The sequence below is a fragment of the Ixodes scapularis genome, unplaced genomic scaffold (genome assembly GCF_016920785.2).
Source record: "Ixodes scapularis isolate PalLabHiFi unplaced genomic scaffold, ASM1692078v2 PGA_scaffold1__304_contigs__length_218370807, whole genome shotgun sequence".
NCBI classification, from domain to species: Eukaryota; Metazoa; Arthropoda; class Arachnida; order Ixodida; family Ixodidae; genus Ixodes; species Ixodes scapularis.
Genome location: NW_024609846.1, coordinates 214,591,090 through 214,612,006, shown reverse-complemented (window position 1 = coordinate 214,612,006; position 20,917 = coordinate 214,591,090). Strand labels below are relative to the sequence as shown.

Genomic DNA, 20,917 nt, shown 5'->3' with positions numbered 1-20,917 from the left:
GCAAGATGTCTTGAAGAACTCTTGAAGACGACTACAGGACCTCTAGATAGGTCTATTTAACATCTTAAAAATGGATATAAGATGTCTTTTAGCCATCTTTTTCTTAGCTCATGCACCATTATTTTGGCTTACAAAACAAAATGTCTTAAAATTTGTCTTGGCAAGGTCTACGAGACGTTTTGTAGACATCCTGGCAAGACGTTATATAGCCCAAGACGTCTTGAAAAGTCTTCTAGCCGTCTTCTAGTCGGGATAATGCCCAGTCTTTCTTGGGCTACAAGACGTCTTGCAAGATGTCTTGAAGAACTCTTGAAGACGACTACAGCACCTCTAGATAGGTTTATTTAACATCTTAAAAAGGCATATAAGATGTCTTTTAGCCATCCTTTTCCCAGCTCATGCACCATCATTCTGGCCTACACAAAAAAATGTCTTAAAATTTGTCTTGGCAAGGCCTACAAGACGTTTTGTGGACATCCTTGCAAGATATTAATAGCCCGGACGTCTTGAAACGTCCTGTAGCCGTCTTCTAGCCGGCATAACGCCCAGTCCTTGGGCTGCAAGATGTCTTGCAAGATCTCCCATAGACGACTTGAAAACTATTACAGGACACCCAGTTACGGCCTGGATATTTTAATCCCAAAAGCCATAAGGCTTTGAATAGCTAAACTCCTTATATAGTGGTAAGGACGAGTACTGAAGCCGATTCGTACTGCAGCGACTAACTATGTGAGGGGGCTAACGTCAAGATACAACCATGACTTACCATGGCAATCAAGAATTGCAACACTAATTAGTTGCCTTAGCGGCTTTCAGTCTCTTGAGTCAAGTCTTTGCAATATAGTCAAGCGCTGTTGCAAAAATAGGCCTTTGAACCAAGCTGGTGTGAATAAAATGACATGGTTAACATAGCAAAGCATAGCTATTGCATGTCTGTAAGTACACCACATATTGAACGCCTGTCAATCGCAAGCTCTCAAGTGACACAGCCATAGCTGCGCACCAGTAAGCAAATGATTTTTCTCCTGTTCAAGAACTGTAAAAAGATGTTTATTAGTAAAATAGGTACGTAAATATAATTGAAGCTTTCAATGCACTGCTTATTAGTTTTAAAACAATAAGAAATGAAATAATGGCTTGCAATCCAGATGACTTGAGGAAGTTTCCGGCTGACTCATGGAAGTTTCTTAACTCTCAGACTCGTGGAAGCTTCCCGCAATGAAACGAAAAGTAAATTTTTATGAGTTTAATATTCCCTATTGTTCCCAGTTTTATAAAGGTATCAAGTGTCTAAGCATGCATTATATAGTGTACCCATAATGTGCCCATTGTAAATACCCCATGTTTTGCAGCCTATCAGGAATTTTCAAGATTTTTCGGATATAAAGCTACTTTCAGAAACAAATTTTGTATGACACTGCTAGAAGTTTCCTGCGAAATTTCAAAGCAGCCCAAAAATGACTGAAGTTTGCTATAGAAGAGAACTCCAGAAAACCACTTTTTAAGATTTGAGAATGATTCTGCTAGCCAAAGTACACCACGCCAAAGTACACCACAAGACCAACATGAACTACTTTGTTTTTTGCAAAACAAGGTAAAAAAACCAGGAGCAATCTACAAAGCAATTATTTGCAATAGTATTCCAACAAAGTGACTCTATGATGTCTAAATGCAAATGCCGACCAATTTTCCGGACTCGAAGGCAACCCGAAAAAGCAGTCTAAAAAGCTATTTTAAAGGCCGACGACCAGACTCGAGATTCTGCAAGGCAGAAGACCCTCCTCTCCACGCCTTCAGGCGAGGGAAGCGAAGGATGGAAAGAAGGGACCAAGAGGGGCGGGCGTGGGTGGAAATGGTAGGAGGGAGAGGAGGAAGCGGGCGAAAAGTGGAAAGCGCGAACTGGTCGTCGGTCTTTAACTTAAATGAAAAAATTCCATGCAACCTCTGCATGGTATTGCCCACTTTCCACTTGTTCGATGCCAATATTAAGTTCTCATGCAACTTCCACTTCATACTGGTCGCTTTCCACATGTTTGGATGATCGCAGTGCCAAGGGTTGCTGAGGCCATTGCTGCCGCATACAGTAAAGATAAAGCTGGTATGATTTGGAGGCTACATTCAGCTGACCAAGCTCGCTTTACTGTTGCGCCTATCTGCCAAATATACTCGCTCGAAGAACACGGGAAGAATGGCGGACAGTCGTTCTTCTCTTGGTCGCAGTAGGGAAATGCAAACACGAGAAGATACAGAAGTATGGCCCCCATATGGCGGCTATGTTGGATATAGTGGAACTGGAATATCTGACCGTGACCTAATCCAGCTTTTTCATGCACAAGACGGAGATTCGAGGCTACGAGACCAAACAACCAAAATGCTTGCAATGAAGCATACGGCGACTGTTTGTAAGTATAAATGGAAAAAAAAACTTCCGAAAATTTGAGCAACGAGGTGTACAGTATCCGAAATTTCAGTCAGTGCTATACATTCAGTTTCATAGTCATAATTATACAAGGCTTGTATTATTAAGTTACTATTAAGTTACTTTTAAGTATCTTTTCAATTTGCCACTTCTCAGTCAGCAGGAAAAGGAAAAATGTTTAGATGAAATAATGCTTAAAGGGGCCCTGCAATCATATTTAAGTGTCTACCTTTTATGCGGTTTCCACGTCTCTTAGGGTTCGGGCAAGTCAGCGGGCACGGAGAGAGTAACTAAATATCAGTGCGTCATATTTTAACCGGACGACACGGAAACCTCCTCCACCGACGAGAGCGACCTGCGGTACCGAAAGCGCGCAAAATGTGACGTTTCTGGTCCTGGGCTTACTACTGGTCAGAGCCGCTAAAAACTTCTTTTTGATCGAAATACAAAATATAAGTGGCGCGAACCGTTTCAATTATTTATAAAAGTAGTTTTTGTTCACTATAATAGATGAAAAAAAGAAAGAAATGCAGTTTATAAAGTACGGAAACAAGAAATGACCCGTCGACATACCCGCCGCCAAGCGGTGGAAAAGACGGCGCATACTAGAAAGGAGTAGTGGGATAAGGCGCCGACACGGAAAAATCCCGGATGTACGCGGTGGCGCTGCAGTCGTATGGACAAGAGGACCCGACCGGCTCCGAGCGTTCCGAAGGCCTTCGGCGAGTGGGTTTGTCTTGCGGTTTGGCCGTTTCGCGGTATGGCAGCGCGAAGTGGGTCCCATTCTGAACTGATCTTTATCCCGTGTTCGCTGTCGTTTGTGGCCAATGAAGTGTCATGCCGATTTAGTGTTTAATCGCGCAGCAAATGCAATGAAAGCCGCTTTGGCTGCCCGCTGCATACAGCCTATCCAGAACATGCTTTAGTGGCGCCCTCTCGCGCCGTCGACACGGAGTGCGGCGGCCGTGAGCGCTCGATGAGCTCACTATCCCTCCTCTAGTTCACGGCCACTCAAGCCAGGACCTACGACGTCATGAAGGAGGTTATTTTTTGCTTGTTTTTGTAATTCTAAATTGCCTATAACTTTTAAAATAAAGCGAATTAGCGAAAAGAAAAGGTTCACTAAGTTACTACGTTCAGTGCGCTCAAGTTCCGTGCAAATTAAAAACCAGTAAAAAGCCCTTGCAGGGCCCCTTTAAGTACCATACCTTTTTGTGGCGCTATTTACGCGTGCTCGGCAGTTCTTCAGCCAACCCTTGGCTCCTGCTTCAATTTCTTCAAGCGTTGCACCACTCAGGCCTTTTATCAGTCTGACTGCTTCTGTAAATGGGGAAAATATGAAAATCATAACCAAGTGCGTTATCCTGGTGCAATGATCACGGGAGATATGAATGCCTACCACCACTACAAATAGACATGGGTGAATATATGAGTGTTCTGACCAGATTAAATGATATGTCACCCTTTTGTTAATGACTACCGACATAGGCTGTGCAGATTAATTTTGCCCGGCCTGCCCCATGCACACTGCATGACACTGCTAGTGCGAACACGAAATTAGCACTTTTTCATTGCATTTTGCTCATACAGAATATCGATGCGCCCCAAATAGTACTTTAAGCTGGAGCTCAAAATTAGCACTTTCCCCCACACTAGCAATTCTGATGGCAGGTATCAGTTTCATAATTGAAACAAAGAAAAAGACAGCCCATTGCTTGTCCGTGCTAACTGTGACGTGCAGTGCACAACATCAGAATTTGCTTGAATGTGCCTACCGAATTACTTGTTTCAAATTCCCTGACCGGTGTTTCTCTCGAAGGAGTGCTTCTACGACCGAAGAACTCTGACCTGCTATTGGTCCCATGCTCGCCATAGTTGCTAAATTATGGAGCCCGAGTGGCTCTTCCCTTTTAATGGATGGTTGCTTAATCTGCCTAGTGACATTTCTGGCAACATTACTCAGTGCAGACACGCTGCTGCACGACAGTTGGGTTTCGTTGCACACCGCCATACCACTTCCATGTGTCATTTTCCCTGATTTAGCTCTTTACTAAAATTTTTTTCACTTTTCCATATGGTTCAAAATTCCCTACAATCCCAGGTTTTCCAGATTAGTTGACACCCTGTATAATACATGAAGACGATTTACAATTTAATACAATTTATTGAAATTTCTTGTCATGTTGCTGTTGGCATGTTTTACGGTGAGGGTTGTTTTAATTATTTGGAGCGGCACATTTCCAGAAATAATAATAATACTTTATTTTGTGCTAGCGTCCAAAAACAGCTGCAAAGGCCTTGTTATTGGTACACTATAAACAAAAAATTAGCTTCACACTAAGAAACAAACGAACAGAAAACACAGCAACATGAACAAAAGTAATCGTCAACTTTAAAACGCAGCTAAGTGAGCAAACAAAATACAGAAACATCAGAGGTCTGTAGAATGAGTATATGGCATGCTAAAAGCGAAACAAAGCCCAGCACTAAAAGACAAACAAAATATATATAAAGGCTACAAAACAAAGCCCAGCACTAAAAAACAAACAAAGTATATATAGAGGTTACAATCTTTTTAGCATTGATAAGAAATTATGTATGTGCATATATGTTCAGATCCGCATCATGAAGTTTATTATATAAGTGCGTAATTCTAGACATGGGTGAGGAATCATATGGGTATTAAGGTAAAATGGTAAAATCACTCTACTACTTCGCGTCGGTACGTGAAAGTTCACAGATGATAAGAGTGATTGCTATCAGTCCGGCCAGAAGTTACTTTATGTAAAAACGCACATCACAAATGGTACGTTTTAAGCTGAAATAGTTCATAAGTGATTCATAATTATATTAACAATGTTGAAAGTATCTCTCATAAACTGTTCGCACCAGGCGCTTCAGAACTCGCTTAATTTCGTTGCTCTGACTAGAAGACATTCAAGTCATGAACGAACCAAGGAACAAAATAAATGGATCAAACATGTAAAGCTAAAAAATTATGCGTCATTCGTGAAATTAGCCCCAGTGTACGTAGGGAAGTACCCACTATCGAAGTAACTTGTTCTTTAAAAGTAAGCCGGCTATCAACAACAACGCCAAGGTAACGCACAGTAGAAACACTCTGTATGACCGTTACACACGGTAGTGTGTATTGAAAACCAACCTGATTGCGCTTTGTGGACAATGAAATAATTTTCGTCTTTTGTGGATTGAAAAACAAATTATTAGATGAGCACTACCTTGACACGCTATTTATATCTTGCTGCAATAATGAACAGTCCCCCAATGTCACGAACTGATGAATATAGCTTGATGTCATCAGAAAACAATAAAATCTTAGCATATTTAACGGAGAAAACAATATCATTTATGAGAACTAAAAAAAGGAGCGGCCCCAGGTTTGAGCCCTGTGGCCCTTTTGAAGTTGAGGAAAATTGATGGGATAATGTATTCGAAATCCGAACAGAATTCTTGCGTGAAGAAAGCTTTGACTTAAACCAGGCAAGATATTGTGGGCATAGGCCATACAAGCAAAGCTTTTTGACAATAATAGAACATGATTTACAGTGTCGAAAACCTTGGACATATCGAAGTAGATAGTATCCACTTGCCCCTGGTTAAAAGCACAAGGGACGAGTAATTAAAGAATTTCAGAGGTTAGTTTTGACTGATCTCCCCTGAAGAAATCCATGCTGGTCATGATTTATCTTCTGGCAGAAATAAAAAGCCGCCCATGAACAATGATTTCAAAAACCTTCGAGAAAGAGCACAAAAGGGAACCGGGTCGGTAGTTATTGACAAGGCAAGCGTCACCTGCTTTAAATATTGGCACTATAATTACTTCTTTCCATTGCCGCGGAAAAATACCAGCCTTAAAAGATAAGTTAAAAATATGCTGTAAGATAGGAGCCAGAATGTCTCCGCAATCTTTGACTATAAAACACGGGATAGGGTTAATCCAGTCCCAATGAAGAAAAGTACTTTCTCGACAGAAATTCACGGTACAATAAACCAACAATTAGGCATGCTCGATGGCCGAGTTACAGCAACACTTCCTGTTGTGAGTGGTGGCTTGCACAGCCTGATGATGTACTGGGCACTCAGCACAGCTGAGCATATGCACCGTCAGGCTTTGTTGCATACATCCATGCCACTTCCACTGGTCGCTTCATCAGACTGACTCTCTGACATCTTCCCTGACCTTTCCAGGTACTTAAAATTCCCTGTTTTCCTGGTTGGTAGACACAGTTGTGTTTTCCACTGTTTTGCACCTCCTCTTTTCACCTCGCCACAATGGCAAGGTGCAAGGAGAAAGTGCAAAAGAGTGGAAAGCACAAACTGTATGTTGCAAGGTGTCTATCAACCAGGACAGCCCGGAATAAAAAGGGCTTGCCACACAGTTCAGGAAAGGACACTCAGAGGGTCAGTTTAGGAGAGGAGGACAATTGGAGCTTTATCTTTGCTGCAGAAAACCAATATCCATAATAATACCATTAGCGTAATATAGAAAAGAAACTTTAAACTCACTCTGAAGCACACTGAACAACTCCATTGTAGCAAACACACGCTTCCCCTTCTGTCCATAGAGGCTATATTTCTGCCCCTGTGAGTCTTCAAACAACTTTGCAAGGATGCGAGCAGTGGCAGTACGAGGGGTGTTGCCCCCAATACCAGCAAGCTGCCGGGCCTGCAAAAGAACAATGTGGGTTAAGTGTAGGCTTTTGTGTTTTCAGATAAATCCGATAAAGTGTGATAAACATCCGCCGGCACAAAATTTGCCGATTCGGATTCACCTAAAAAACAAATTACGGAACAGCAAGTTGTACAAAACCATCCTGTCTTGAAACGTTCGCTCTCCGGAAACGTTTTTTATGTATCTCTTCTTTTTCAGTTTCAACTTTTGCTCCTAAGCATCACACAAGGCCTAACTGGTGATAATAGCGTGAAGGTCATAAAACACACAATAAGAACAGCCCCAGTTATGCTTAATATATGAGATTACACAAGGCCCCTTATCAGCAAATCAAGATAGCCTTCCTACCGCAATGGTCGAACACATCTCACCTACGAAAAGGCTGATTTACTTAAATTGGCAAATGTTGTTTTCTACCTTCGTTTCCTTCACCAAAAACCCTGAAAAACTTGGAATTTGAGTCGCATAAAAAAAGAAAAGCTCCGAAAAACTCTATAATTTGTGGTTAAAAACGAGACATCGAAAAGCACCCTCCGATTTCGTGCAAAAGTAAGCCCCGAAAATGCAGAACCTTAGTTATATAACATATTCCATCTAGATACCATTGATTCCGAAATTTATTCCTTACAATGTTCGGCATATTGAATTCATACTTATACTATCACTATGATACTAAAGCTGAAGTTATTGGTATCTATCTATTCTGAGTAGACAAAACTAAAACACAAAATAGGAGAACAATTACATAAAAAAAAAACAGGACAGCACAGTCTTTAACAAACAACTCAGTTCTGCTTCATCAAAATAGCTGAAATCCCTGTGCAGAGTCTTGTACTATGTAAACGTTCCTACTCAAGTGCTGTGAAACTGATCTGAACATTTTATGTTCAATCGATTACACTTTCTTCATACTGTGAAAATTGTTAGTGACGCTTAGCAGTTGCATCAGCAGCCATGGTGTTTGAGCAAGCCGCCGCCGTTTAGCTGTGTCGTACGCATGCACAGCATGGCACCGCGCATGCGCCAGCCTCTCTCAGCTCACCAACTTTCATGCCACTGTGCCAGTACTCTACCGCTTTGCGCCACCACTTCTCAACACTATCTTCTCTCCTCCTCAACGCACCAAGCAACAGACGGACGCCAGTGCAAAATTTTTGGTAGTAGGGACTCCAATGCTCTGCATTAATCATATTCGGGGTAGATTTTGCAGTGGTTTTATGTTAATATTGAAAACCAGAAACCTTGCGTGTCTTTTATATGAAGCCATAAGCCATGTCCAAGCTGGCAAAGCAAAGCACACTACCACCTAACCAAGTTATCACCTTCAGAGGCAGAAATACATAGAAAGCAAGGTTAGATGGTGCTTCTGATGCATGGTTGAATCAGATAGCTCATAACATTTGCTGCAGTCCTCTTAAAGGGCAACTCCGGTTACTTTTTGATGTTGAGAAAACGATGCAGTTCTCTTCAGTATCATCTAGAACAAGCACACGTCAAGTATCACGACGTAATACCGCTTAAAAGTTTATGAGATTGGCGAAAAAGCGCATCCAAACGCTGAGTCAAACGTCATCGAGCAGAATAATTGTTTCGTTTGTTTTGTACTAGGTGGCGCCAGTAGCAAAACAGGATCCGGACTGCGCATGCGCCTTTGTGCGCCCGCACTCTCCTCGTTGCTTCATCTGAGCTCAGCGATGGTGCAGGTCGGATTTGCGTGGAACAGACTACACTTGTAACCCGTCGTGCGGGCTGGCGCAGATGTTCGGACCACATGGCCACGTACGAACAGTAGATGACGACACGGAACCAGTATAGGCAGCCGCAATTGAAGTTTCGGTTTCACTTTCGGGTTTACGCTTAATAAGGATTGAGATAAAAATAGTGAACTTTCTGGGAAACAAATGACGTAGAACCGTGTTTTAGTGTTTCCTAAAGTATAATCATTTATTATCCCGATATTTTCAAAACCAACCGGAGTTGTCCTTTAAGGGGGCATTGAAGTCATCTTTGACAGTCTTTTTACAATGATAACTCAATCTGTCATCTTTGACACCGTCTTTTTACGATGACAACTCAATCTGTGCGTTCCAAGCTTTCTAACAAACCCAAAGTTACAATCCTGCACAGCCTATTTCCCAGGAGATCTCTCTTGTGGTCGACGAAGAGTGCTTGTCGTCTAATTGCAGGCGATGGCTTCCCCTGAAGCCATATAACGGAGTATCCTCAGAATGTGTGCTTATCATGCTCTTTTCAAAACGAGTTATTATAACTTTGTTTAAAACCTGCGTGGGTTTTAGGAACTTCCTTGGTCTAGAGAATGCAGTACACCAGAGAGATGTGTGCTTTTGTATTGCCCTGAGATGAGTAGGCGGTTTTGTATTTCAGAACTTGAAATATGTAATAAATAATATCTTTTGAAGAATAAGATATAAAAAAATGACCTTCAGATATGACTTCAGGGCCCCTTTAAGGTGCAACAAAGTAACACATGCGTTTTCTAGAAACTTGATTTAATCTTACCAGTTGCAGGCAGAACTCCTGGCTTGCTTTCAGCTTTTCCTCAATTTCATCAACATCTGCATCTGTTTTCAATGGTAGTGAAATACAGGCTTCTTCAGCTGGCTCGCAAGGTTCTTCTCTTTCCAACAGCTTTTTGGTTATTGTTTTCAGTTGCTTCTTTACAAAGCGAAGCTCTCTTAGTATAAGACGTGAGAAATCTGAAAGCACAACAAAAACAAAAAGGGCAAACATGTTAGACAACAGATAGAATGGAATGTAGTTTCGTTTCTGTTATCCAAAGGAGGGCACAGGGAGAAGCACCAGCTCGCTCACATAAAGATATAGAAGCTACTTCATGCGCTATAGCATCCACTAGCGCTGCTACTTAAATAGCAATACATCGGTTGCACTGACGTAATTTGGTCCTTTTTTTTGGGGTGGCCGAACTTCCTCGAGCATAGCCTATACTGTACCTAATCTACAAGCAGGTCGTGAGTGAGCAGAAAGGAGTCAGTGCAGCTTGCACCGCATTAACGACACGCTTCTGCCACCAGCGAGGAAGGACATGACGCCACGTACAGTCCACGCATATAAACAGTACATTCAACATTAGGTTAAATATGATCATTAATAACTGCCACTGATAAGAAACAACACATCTGTATTTTGGACGAACCACTACTGTAAATTACTACTTTGGCGGGTGCGACAGCTTGCAAATTTCACGAAGTGCCAGTTTTGGCACTACGTTGCTGGCACCGACATTCGCAATTGGGACCGGTATGATATATATTCGTATCCATGAGGTGACATCTTCGTGCAAGTAATTTTTCAATTTTTTTGTTTTTCGAATTACGAGGTTCGTCAAAAATAGGCACCTGTGAAAATTAAGTTGTTTACAGTATATTTCTCTTTGTAATTGCCACCTAAGCGGCTACCGAAGTAGACAAGATCGGAACATTTGCAATGCGACCTGCTGCTACATGCGCAGTATACACAACAAATGCAGTTGTGGTTGTGAGCACTGTTAGTACCATTGAGTTACAGCTTTGTGAGCCTGATTGTCTGAAGACGAGCATTCCTTCTCTGAGACAGACACTCTGTAGATGTATGTGTGTTAATTGTCTGAAGACGAGCATTCCTACTCTGAGACGGCTCTGTATATGCATGCGTTAACATTGTGCAGCTCCTAAACTTAGCAGTGCTTCCGTGTTATGTGCTGTGCTGGAGGGCTCTCCCAATTCGAACAAGTTCAAATGTGAACAATGCCTTAAAACAGGCATTGGCAACGCTTATTGTTTGCGGATTGGGTGATGGTGTAACACACAGGCTGCAGTCCGATGCAGAGTGAGAGGGGACCATTAAGTGCGGGTTTTACTATGGGTTTTTTGAGAAAAGGTTTCGGCATGCTGTCCTCGTTCCTTACTGGGCTGTGAAATGCTCAGCATGCAGAAAAGCTCTCCTCTGCGAAATACTGTATGCTGTGCATACTTTCATTCTCCAGAGACTCAGTTTCTGTGTTTGAGTGATAAGCGTTGAAAAGGTGTATACTTTAAAATGAAAAAGCTTACCTGGAGAGCTTGATGAGGGTGGGACCATGAAGTTGCCTGCAGCTTCGTAATCACCTCTTTCACTGGAATGTGAAGCAAAAAGAAAACACTAAAGAGTGTTATCAGGGTGTTTTGACTGCTCGCTTCGCTCGCGGTGGCGCACTGAGCCCGAGCACAACAAATGGTTCAATACACCACCGTGAGGTACCATGGGAGCAAAATTTGTACCTATATATTGTCAGTGTTTCCAAATAAAGCCACAGAGAGCACTTGCAATCTAATGGTAGCACCAAAGGAACAGTACATGTAATAAAAAAAGGATTGGAAGAGGATTTAGTGTTTCGACACCTCCTTGTAATGTGGCGACTAGTGCAATCGATATGGCCTAAAAGAGAGGCATCTGCCCCCCCCCCCTCCCCCCCCATGTGCATCAATTCCAAACATAGAGCAGGATCAATGTCCAAGATGAAAAATTTTTGCTCTTTTCTGTGTTAAAATTAAATGCTTATTCTATCGGAATAAAAATAATAAAAAGTTAGAAGTGTTAGCTTATACCATGCATAAAATATTCAAGCAACTGCATGGGCGTTGATAATCTGAGTTGCACATGCACAGAAAAAACACCCACAGAACCCTGCTTTCTGCGAAAGTTAGCGATGCGATGGTACATGACACCAATTGAGCAGTTGAAAACGCCCTGACAATTGGAAGCACCTTCCAGCATCTACAGCCAAAAATGTCACTGATCATACGTTTCAAGCTGTCATCGATAGTCTGTACTGTTCAGATTAAGCACAGAGCGTACAACTGCCTTATCCAACTGTTGTTCTCCTTTAGCCCCACGCCCCTTTGTAATGCCAGTGGCAATGAATGTATTTGAAATTAATGAAGAAATAAAAAAATACATAGGCCCTATTGAAATTTGTTTCGTGTTCAATGCCACCTAGTTACTTTGAAGATAACCAAAAATAACAAAGAAAAATAAATAGTATCATTTTGCAAATAGAAATGCTGATTTTGATTTTAATGATGAACTGAGATGTTGAAGACATCTGTTTTGCTTTCTTGGCAAGCAAAGAATGCAAACATCAATTCGTGCTTGATTGCGAGAGAAACATATTTGAAAACGGTCCCCCACATCGCTGCAACTCGAACTGGTTACCAGCAAGAATTTCGCGAAGCAAGCAAAGGTCCTTGTCAACCTGAAATCGTTTCCGAGGCCTACACTGCGACGCCTCTGCAGAAGATGTGGTTGGAAGTGACTGGCGGCAGACATCTTGGATTGAATGACAAACGTAAGCGGTGCCACCCTCCCTCTGCTTAGTAAACATGGCAGCAGAACGGAGCCTGCGCTCCGATTGCCCGTTGCCGGCTAGGCGTTGTGGGCATGCGCAGTTGCCTCCTGGCTCGGGTGGAGTCGGCCATAACAACAAAATCGCTACAAAAGATGTTTACTAAGTCTTTACTAGACATTCCCTAAGTCTCAGAACCTTGTTATCCTCGTTGACGGCTTTTCTTCGCAATGCAGTCAAAGCTACGAGCGACCGTGACCTTACACAACCAAGGCACTGATCGAAGCTACATACGTGCTCTCTTCACTTCCGGTATGCAAAGAAAAGTTGTCCCCAAGTATAGTACCTTCCTCACGGGCATTTGGTCTGGTCGAGGTGAACACTAAAGTGAACAAGTTAATCAAATCCGCAAGTCCTGCATGCACTATCAGTAAGAGGTTCTTTTTAAAATCAGGGGTCTGGAAAATTGTCTCGCTGAACCAACGCTCAATTTCATAAAATATGGACATGTCATACCTGTCCTTAGCTTGTGTGAGTTAAGTGTGCATTTGATTCCATTCATAGAATGCTTTCTATGTACAAAATTAACAGACATTGCTCGTTACTTCGCTTCTCCATTACAAAATATACAACATTCTCTTACCTTTGATGCCAGAAAGGTGGTGATGAGGCTCCTCCGATTCCTTCCTCATGGTCAGACTCATCCAATGAGTGTACAGCGTAATTGCTACTGTTACGACTTTTCTCTAAAAAAATATTGGATCCCTTAATTACCCCAACAATTAATTAACCTCAAGTTAATTATTGCGCCCTCAGGAGCCAAGAGCAGTAGAGTGTGGGAATGCATAAAAAAGCCACTACAAAATAAGTAACAAATACGCTATCAATTTGACCATTTTGGTCAAATATATTATAGAGACAGTGAGAAACTGTGCTGAGAACTAAAGTTAATCTAACTTGTAGTCCAAGGGCAAAAAAAGCTAAACCGAAACCGTCCATCATAAATACCATCTTCAAAATCAGTGTCCTGATATCAAGTGCTGTATACACAACACAACAAAGCAAACATACATGTTTTATGTTTTCTTTTCTACATATTTCAATTATTCTGTGGAAATCATCCATTGAACCAACATATAATCTACTAGAGTAGGTTGCTGAAGGAGCCTCGTCCTGTTTTCCAGATGCTACAAATCTTTGAGACGCTGCAATTACATAAAAACAATAATACGTAGTTAACTGGATAAATATTTTAGTCTTCAAGCAGAGCAGATATTTGATCCTACATTTTTCCTTTAAATGTAGTACCATTCTTTACTGCCGTCTCTTGGTGCAAATGCGAGTTGTCATGCCGCACCTCACTAATTAAGTGGTGAAAGCAAAGCTATGTGGAGTGACCCTCGATTAATACTGTAAATGGCTTAATTTTTGTGAGGATCCCATTTTTGCAAATGTTGCCACGATCAAAATCACGAAAATTCGGTGATGCAAATAGTCACCCCATGGATACCATTACATTGCATATCACTCCTAATCGCAAAATTTTGTGCCTGCGAGCGAAATATTCCTGAAACCACCACTTCCCAAAAAAATCAACCCCGTGAAAATAAAGGTCTTTGCAGTATTCCATGCAAAATGTCAATGTTGCCAAGAAGAAAAAAGAGCTGCCTCCAGCAAAAGATTTCTAGTCTCGACAGCACATGCCTCTCAAGCGCAGCAAAAGCGTGGTGGAACACAACGAGCATGTGAGGGAGGTGGAGCTACCACTGCACTCCTTACATATCAAATACTGTAGTAAAACAGGAGGCTACTTGCCTTACACTTGCACGGCTCAACGACACTGTTGTGGTTGCTCTTGATAAAAATAAAGCAGCCTACGTCGCTAAGTCTAATTTCATCACGTCCACTAATAATGCTCTGTTTACAATATGGAAGTTTATTGATTAAATAAGCATTACTTACATGAGCCTGTTATCAGCCTGTGCCCAATTGACTAATCAATAATTGCACACCATATGCTAAAACCGAAAAGCATACCTGGAGGGCTTGATGAGGGCGGGCACACAGAGCTGCTTGCAGTTGGATGATCACTACTCTCCTTTGACGCAGCGCCACTGAAATGTGAAGCAATGAACACTAAACATTAACCAAATCTACTAGAAACTCCCAATGTCTCAGGACCTCTTTACTCCCTTGATCACGGGTAGTATTTGGTTTGGGCAAGGTCAGCACAGAACTGAAAAAGTTAATCAAATCCAAGCCTTACACTGCCAACAACAGGTTCCTTATAGATTCAGGGACCTGGAAAATTCTCCCAATGAAGAACAGCTATTTCTCATGAAATATGGGCACGTCATAAACAGCTTCAACTTGTGGGACTGAACTCTACCTTCGATTATGTTCTATTATACATTTTCTATATTTGCAGTGCGAAGCTTGCCAGGGGCGCTGTTGTTTTCCTCACTATGGTTAATGTATGTGCCACAAATGCAGTTTATGTGTTCATTGTCATAGTGCATAGAGGCCAGACATTGCACGTGCTTGCACAAATAAAAGTTCCTCATTATTCGTGGTGATTCCTAAACGTCTCTCCTTGAATACAAAATAGGTAATGTTCTCTGACCTTTCATGTCCAAAAGGTGGTGGTGGTGGTGGTGCTCCCTGGAGTCCTTTTTCAACATCTGACTCATCCGATGAGAATGCTGCGCTTACCACGACCCTTCTCTGAAAATTTGTTCAATATCACTGCAATTACTCAACTCTGCTTTCCCAACCAGAAAGCCCTTTAGAGTTGGGACTTGTTATTTCGCGAGATTTTTTTTTTATTGTTACTTGTCTTTGGTTACGATGCAAGCTCACCAGCTCGCCTGTGCTTTTACCCTTGTTTCATATCCATGATGCTTCCCGCCCTAAAGTAGCTTGTTCTGTTACCTTACAGGTTTCCGAACACATGCTTAAAATATGTAATGCACTGAAATCAGTTTCTTAACAACAGGTTGCTGAACCAGCTGTAGTATAATCTCAGGAATGATAAGTATCTAAACAGTTAACCTAAAGGCCCGTTCACACTCTTGCGACCTCTTAAACCTGGGTTCCTTAAAACTTCTTGAACCAAAGAACACACTGGCGCCATCTATTGGGAAGCAGTGTAAACTCGGCGGTCCGGCATATTTTTTTATTTCTCGCACATTATCCTTTCTTTATTTGCTTGAAAAACTTTTGACAATGTTATAAACGAGCCTTTCTATGGGTATTACGCACATTTGACGCCAAAAATCCCGCAAAACCTTCGCTCTTGTGAAATGCAGTTCCAGGGTCACCGCATAGATGGCGCCACAATGCCAGTGAGTTCCCTCATTCTAAAAACATTTAAGAAGTTTTAAGAGATCTCGTCTCTCTCAGTCGTACTCGGTCGCAAGAGTGTGAACGGGCCTTAAGATCATACCCTTAAACCCGCTGTACTGACCGGGAAATTGGGCATAAGACGATTAGTGTAATTAATGGGGAGAAAATGCGTTATCATGCAAACTTCGTTTGAGACACTTAGCAGCTGCATCAGCAGCCAAACGAGCCTTTTATGCCTCCGGTGTCTGAGCTTGCCGCCACCATCTAGTCGTCTCATACACATGCGCACCGCCGCTCTCCCAGGTGACCTACTTTCACGCTGCTCCACCTGTACTCTCCCTCTCTACACCACTGCCTCCTTGCCACTACCTACCCTCCTCCTCACCATCACTCCAAACGACAGACATACGCCGGCGCAAAATTTCGGTAGCGGGGACTTAATGCCCACATATTAAAAAAAAAAAAAAAAAAAAAAAAAACATTTTGAAAATTTTTTGCAGTTGGAGTTTATCCGAAAAACTCCAATGTCTCATTAAAATACCAGGCAGGTGGCCCTGAGAAGTGGCCACCCTTGTCTCTTTTGTAGCATTCAAAAATTAACAAACCACTGGTCTATGACTGCCGAGAACAAGAGGCAAAGTATGTTGCAGTATTTCTCAAACCATGACAGAATCCAACCTAACTCAGACACAACAGAATCCAACCTAAGCCACTCACAACATAATCCAATCTATGCAACTGGATGGCAACTATTCTCATTCTGACTTTAGGCTAGTGCATTTGCATCTTACCAAAAAGGAGTCAGTGCTTTATATGGCAGTGGAAGCCATAACCTTCAGATTTCACATTAATATTTATCATAACCGAAAACACTTTCTGTGTCTTTGGTGTGTCCGTGGGTATTATTTATTTTAATTTTAAGTTCAGATAACTGGCAATATTGCATAAATTAAACTCCAATAAATTTGAAACGTTATATCACTGAAACTTTACTGGCAGCAAACTGTGATAAGTGCCAAATTTGCAGTAAAAAATAAGCTCAGAAAACATGGAGTCCTAGGCAAAACATATCAATGTATAATGTTGCCAAAGTTCTAACAGTTCACATAAAGATTGAGCACCTTGGTCAGTTGATGTTGCAACATTATCAGTATCCTCCGCTTTCCTTAGTTTCGATCTTGCTTTCTGGAAAGTATCTAAAAAGATAAGCAGACAATGAAATAGCATATTTCACAACCGAAGACTGTCAAAATCCAAAGTAGAGATGGCATATTTATATAGGGTTGCTCAAAGATCAAATGAAGCATTCATCTAAGAAAAAGATTTGCTTACTAGAATGAAGCATTTGCCTAAGAAAAAGATTAGCTTGTTTAATTCCCTCCTACAAGAAAGGTGTAGGCAGTTAAAAGTGTTCCATAGCACATTGATTACCTCATATTAGGAAAAATCAGGTACATGTGGGCTCGACTCTACTTCGAGACGGCAAGACCGCTAAAAAAAAGTGAGAGCAGCACAGACGCCTAGAACTATCGAAATTATATGAGCTCCCAAGAGGTCTTATTTTATGTAATGGGCTTCAGTTTATGTTAGGAGTACCCACTGATATCTTTGTGGTTGTGGACTGAGAATAGTAGTCACTAGAAATGTAACATCAGATTTATGACCACGGTAGTTAGCCAAATTCCCCTACATTTTCTGACTTCGGTAGACACTCGGCTAAAAAAAGCATAAAAAAGACAGAAAACATGTTGGCTTCCCTACCTTCCTTGCTCAGGATGACAATGCTGTGCCTTGTGTATGTCAAATCTGGGGACTCTCTGAGTTTCACGGCTTTGATAGCTCTTGATGCCCTAAACTTCGACGGCCAGAGGCACTCATTTCCATTGAGCCAATTCGACGGGACCACGTCAACACTGCTATCACTTAAAAAACGAACAACTGCAAACATATTGTCTGAAATGATGGAACAACAAGGTCATACAGTCGCAAAATGAAAAAGGAAACCAAATGTTAAAGGGCAACTCCGCTTACTTTTCATGGTCTCTGATTTGCCTCAAAATTGGTTAAATACACCAATAAACAGAGAAGAACCAGACACCAAAATATTTTCACAAAATAAAATTTTTTCACTAGGTTATTGAATTTTCAAATCTGGTGTTCACCGCGAATGTATGTGACATCACTTTTTCCCTGTTTGGGCTATTGTGGGCCGTAGAACTTGTTTCTGACTGGTTACGAAAAGTTTGATGGTACGAACCGAATGCTGTGAAAGTTAACATGGGCCCTCACTCAGCAGAGCGGAAAAAAAGTGTGATATCTGGTTTTTAAACTTTCTGAACGATCTGCAAGCGTGCACGCACATGACGTCGTGCCCTGAAAAGGGCGGTAAAATCTGAATGTTGGTTTTGGCGTCGCCGTTTTCTCAATAACTAATCTGAATTTAGAGATGGAATCTAGTCTGTCGGGAAGAGCAACGTTGGGGCATTCAGGAAATGTAGTTCGTTTGGGTAGCTCAAAAAGTAAGCGAAGTTGCCCTTTAAAGCATCGGGTAAAATTTAATTTAGACAAACTAGACAGAATGAAGCAACGGGAATACCAAGTACTCATTGCACAACCCTACGTTTGCTAACAACACACACTTGGCCTGCACACTAGACAATGGCCACACTTTACAAGAGGACAAGGTGGACACAGTAAAAATGCCCAAATCACTGGACTTGCAAGGGGAGGTGAAAAAGTCGCGGGATGTCATGAATTGTCTCCCGAGAAGTACCTTCGATCCTACTTTATCGAAACAAAAGTCAGAAACAAGGACGATACTCGAGTCAGAAAGAATACAGCAGTTATCCCCAACGGTTGATTTGAGCACAAATTGGGGGAAGACAGCGTCGTGAAACTGCGGCCCTTCACACGAGGTTGGCAGCTGCCCTCCCATATGCATTTGCTTGTAAGCCACTTGAGGTTGGGCATCTTTCTGGAAAGCATAGAGCTTCCTGCTAGTCTTAAGCTCACTTATTCTGTTGTGCAACTGTTCAAGGGGCCGTGTAGAGCTTCGAACGAGGCGTTTAAGCTGGAACATGAAGCTCTCAGCTGGGAACGCACTGAAATTATCGAGTGCCCCATAGTTCATAACATCATCAGCCAAATGCACTAGTCCGTGAACATTATACGACACCTTTCCACGGCCGTACAATGATTTGAAGGAGTGTACAAAGAAACAAAGAAGGTCCTTGGCATAATTGTTGTATGTGCTGCACATGCTCGGGTTTGCAAGAATCCTGATTGCAACATCGATCACAAGAAAATGCTCATATCTCTCTTGGTCTAGGACACCTTTTACCACTACTGGACCCAAGTACAGCAGGAAGCAACGAAGTTGAGTTGCTTTCCAGAAGCCTAGGTCCTTCAAAGGCCGAGGCAAACATGCAAACTCTGTGCAACAGAACTGTTTAAGGTCAAGCAGCCGCTGCGACACTTCATTCACTCTCACTGAGGGCAGGCGGTAGGACTTGCTTCCTTTCATCCAGAGAAGCAGCAACTTTTTGGCAACGCCAATGCACACTAAATGCATGTAGTCTAAAGGAAACTTTGACACAAGTCCTAGAGGCAGTGACTTCAGTGGAGTGTCCTTGACGTGGTGCTCTTCCTGAGCTTTTTGTGCGAAAGCTTCATCCGTTCGTAAAGGTGCATCAGTTTCTAAAAAAACTACTGTGCCATCTACAAACACGCCCTCCTGGGTGCATTTGCCACAGCCAAAGTAGCCCGAGTGCGACTTGATACCCAACAAGAACGCTTTTGCTGGAGCATCACATACAAATCCCCTAATGTACACCGTGAAGAGCTGCCCAGAAAAAGAAAACCCATTTGTAAGAAGATTATCAAGGTCATCAATAAATACCGAAAGGTACTCATCGACCGAGGTTGGCTTCGAGTGGCCATGGTAGCAACCAACCAGGAACACTCCACTACCAGTTATGTCCGGTGTTTTCCCAAGTATTGGCCAAAACTGACTGTGCGTGCTCTTAGTTAGTGGAAGGCCGTCAACATAGAACATGATGCCGAGCCGAGCTGGTACAGACGACATGTCAGCCACGTGTGAAAGTAGAGCCCTCAAGCTATCTGCAATGCCAAAATGGCAGTAGGATCCTGGAGGCACGCTCGTGATATTAGCTCTGCGAGGCGTGGCCAACAAAGTTCTAGCGTCGCCTGGTATGCCCGAGTAGCACGGGTGCTCCTTCAGCTCTTTCGCCAGCGAGGAAAGGGCCCTCTGAGTAATCTTATGCTCTCCGGCCCATTGCGCCAAGAAACGTCTCAGGCGACGCTCTGGATCATCGGTATCTGCCGCCTGCTTATCGGAGACGCTCTCGGGAAGAGAGAGTTGTTCGGGTAGAGCCTCGACCTCCTCACAACTTGAATCTGTCTCACTTTCGGTTATGTCTGTAGACTCACCAGTGGACGACTCTAGTTGACTCTCGGAATCAGAACTGGAGGATCCATTTCCGAACTCTAGACTGTTGTCATCGAGGGTATCGCGGGCGCTAACTTAGGAGTCGTATTCACTTCCGGAAGCATGCTCTGAATTAGCATTAGCAGTGCTAGTCTCGAAACTGCTCAAGGCGGTAGCACGGGACAGCTCTTCGTTAAGGCGGCGCCTCTTCTGCCACCGCGACAGATGTTCAAACGGTTTCCTTTTCTTTGGATGCGGCATATTTTGATTACCTGATCTGTAGTGGCGGCTGATGGTGCGTTCGACTCAGTGTGGGCATGCGGGTTGCTTGCCTGAATGCGCGGGTAGCGAAGCAGCTAGAGGCTGGAGGAGCTGATGCCACGGAGTTCGTCCAAGTTCGTCTCGAGGAGCGCGCCAAACCAAAAGCAAAGTGACCCAAGAAAAAGGAAACGAATCCAAGAAATACGAAATCGCATGTCTTTTTATTAACAACTAAAATGTTCATATTAAAAATAAAAATATATGGAACACTTTTGAACACATACGGATCTTGCTCGTTTATTTGGGCCCTATTTATTAGTGTCGTGACGTCACAATAAAATGCGGTCCGGTCCACTGATGCGGTCCTAGCGTCTATTTCATAGAGATGTGACTGGTGTGTTCCCCGTGTCT

The 20,917-nt window shown here is 42.5% G+C and overlaps 1 protein-coding gene across 2 annotated transcripts; it reads right to left on the bottom strand.

Moving 5' to 3' along the window:
• Positions 1-3,632: 3,632 nt before the first annotated feature.
• Positions 3,633-17,975, bottom strand: LOC121836205. 2 transcript variants are annotated; one of them, XM_042291065.1, is made up of 8 exons: positions 17,560-17,975; positions 16,920-16,994; positions 14,491-14,567; positions 13,097-13,199; positions 11,183-11,244; positions 9,633-9,829; positions 6,947-7,106; positions 3,633-3,739 (listed from the first exon to the last, which is right to left on the bottom strand). In XM_042291065.1, the coding sequence occupies exons 1-6, from the start codon at positions 17,744-17,746 to the stop codon at positions 9,809-9,811; spliced, it is 525 nt and encodes a 174-aa protein (XP_042146999.1). In that variant the 5' UTR covers positions 17,747-17,975; the 3' UTR covers positions 3,633-3,739; positions 6,947-7,106; positions 9,633-9,808. The 2 variants fall into 2 exon arrangements, with proteins under 2 accessions (XP_042146999.1, XP_042146998.1); XM_042291064.1 differs by lacking the exon at positions 6,947-7,106.
• Between the last annotated feature and the right edge of the window lie 2,942 nt (positions 17,976-20,917).

Coding starts and splice junctions, on each gene's coding strand:
- LOC121836205 (XM_042291065.1), bottom strand. CDS start 17,746: ATGTTTGCAGTTGTTCGTTTTTTAAGTGATAGCAGTGTTGACGTGGTC. Junction 14,568..16,919: donor TGCAACATCAACTGACCAAG/GTGCTCAATCTT, acceptor TTCACATTTCAG/TGGCGCTGCGTCAAAGGAGA. Junction 11,245..13,096: donor CCACCTTTCTGGCATCAAAG/GTAAGAGAATGT, acceptor TTCACATTCCAG/TGAAAGAGGTGATTACGAAG.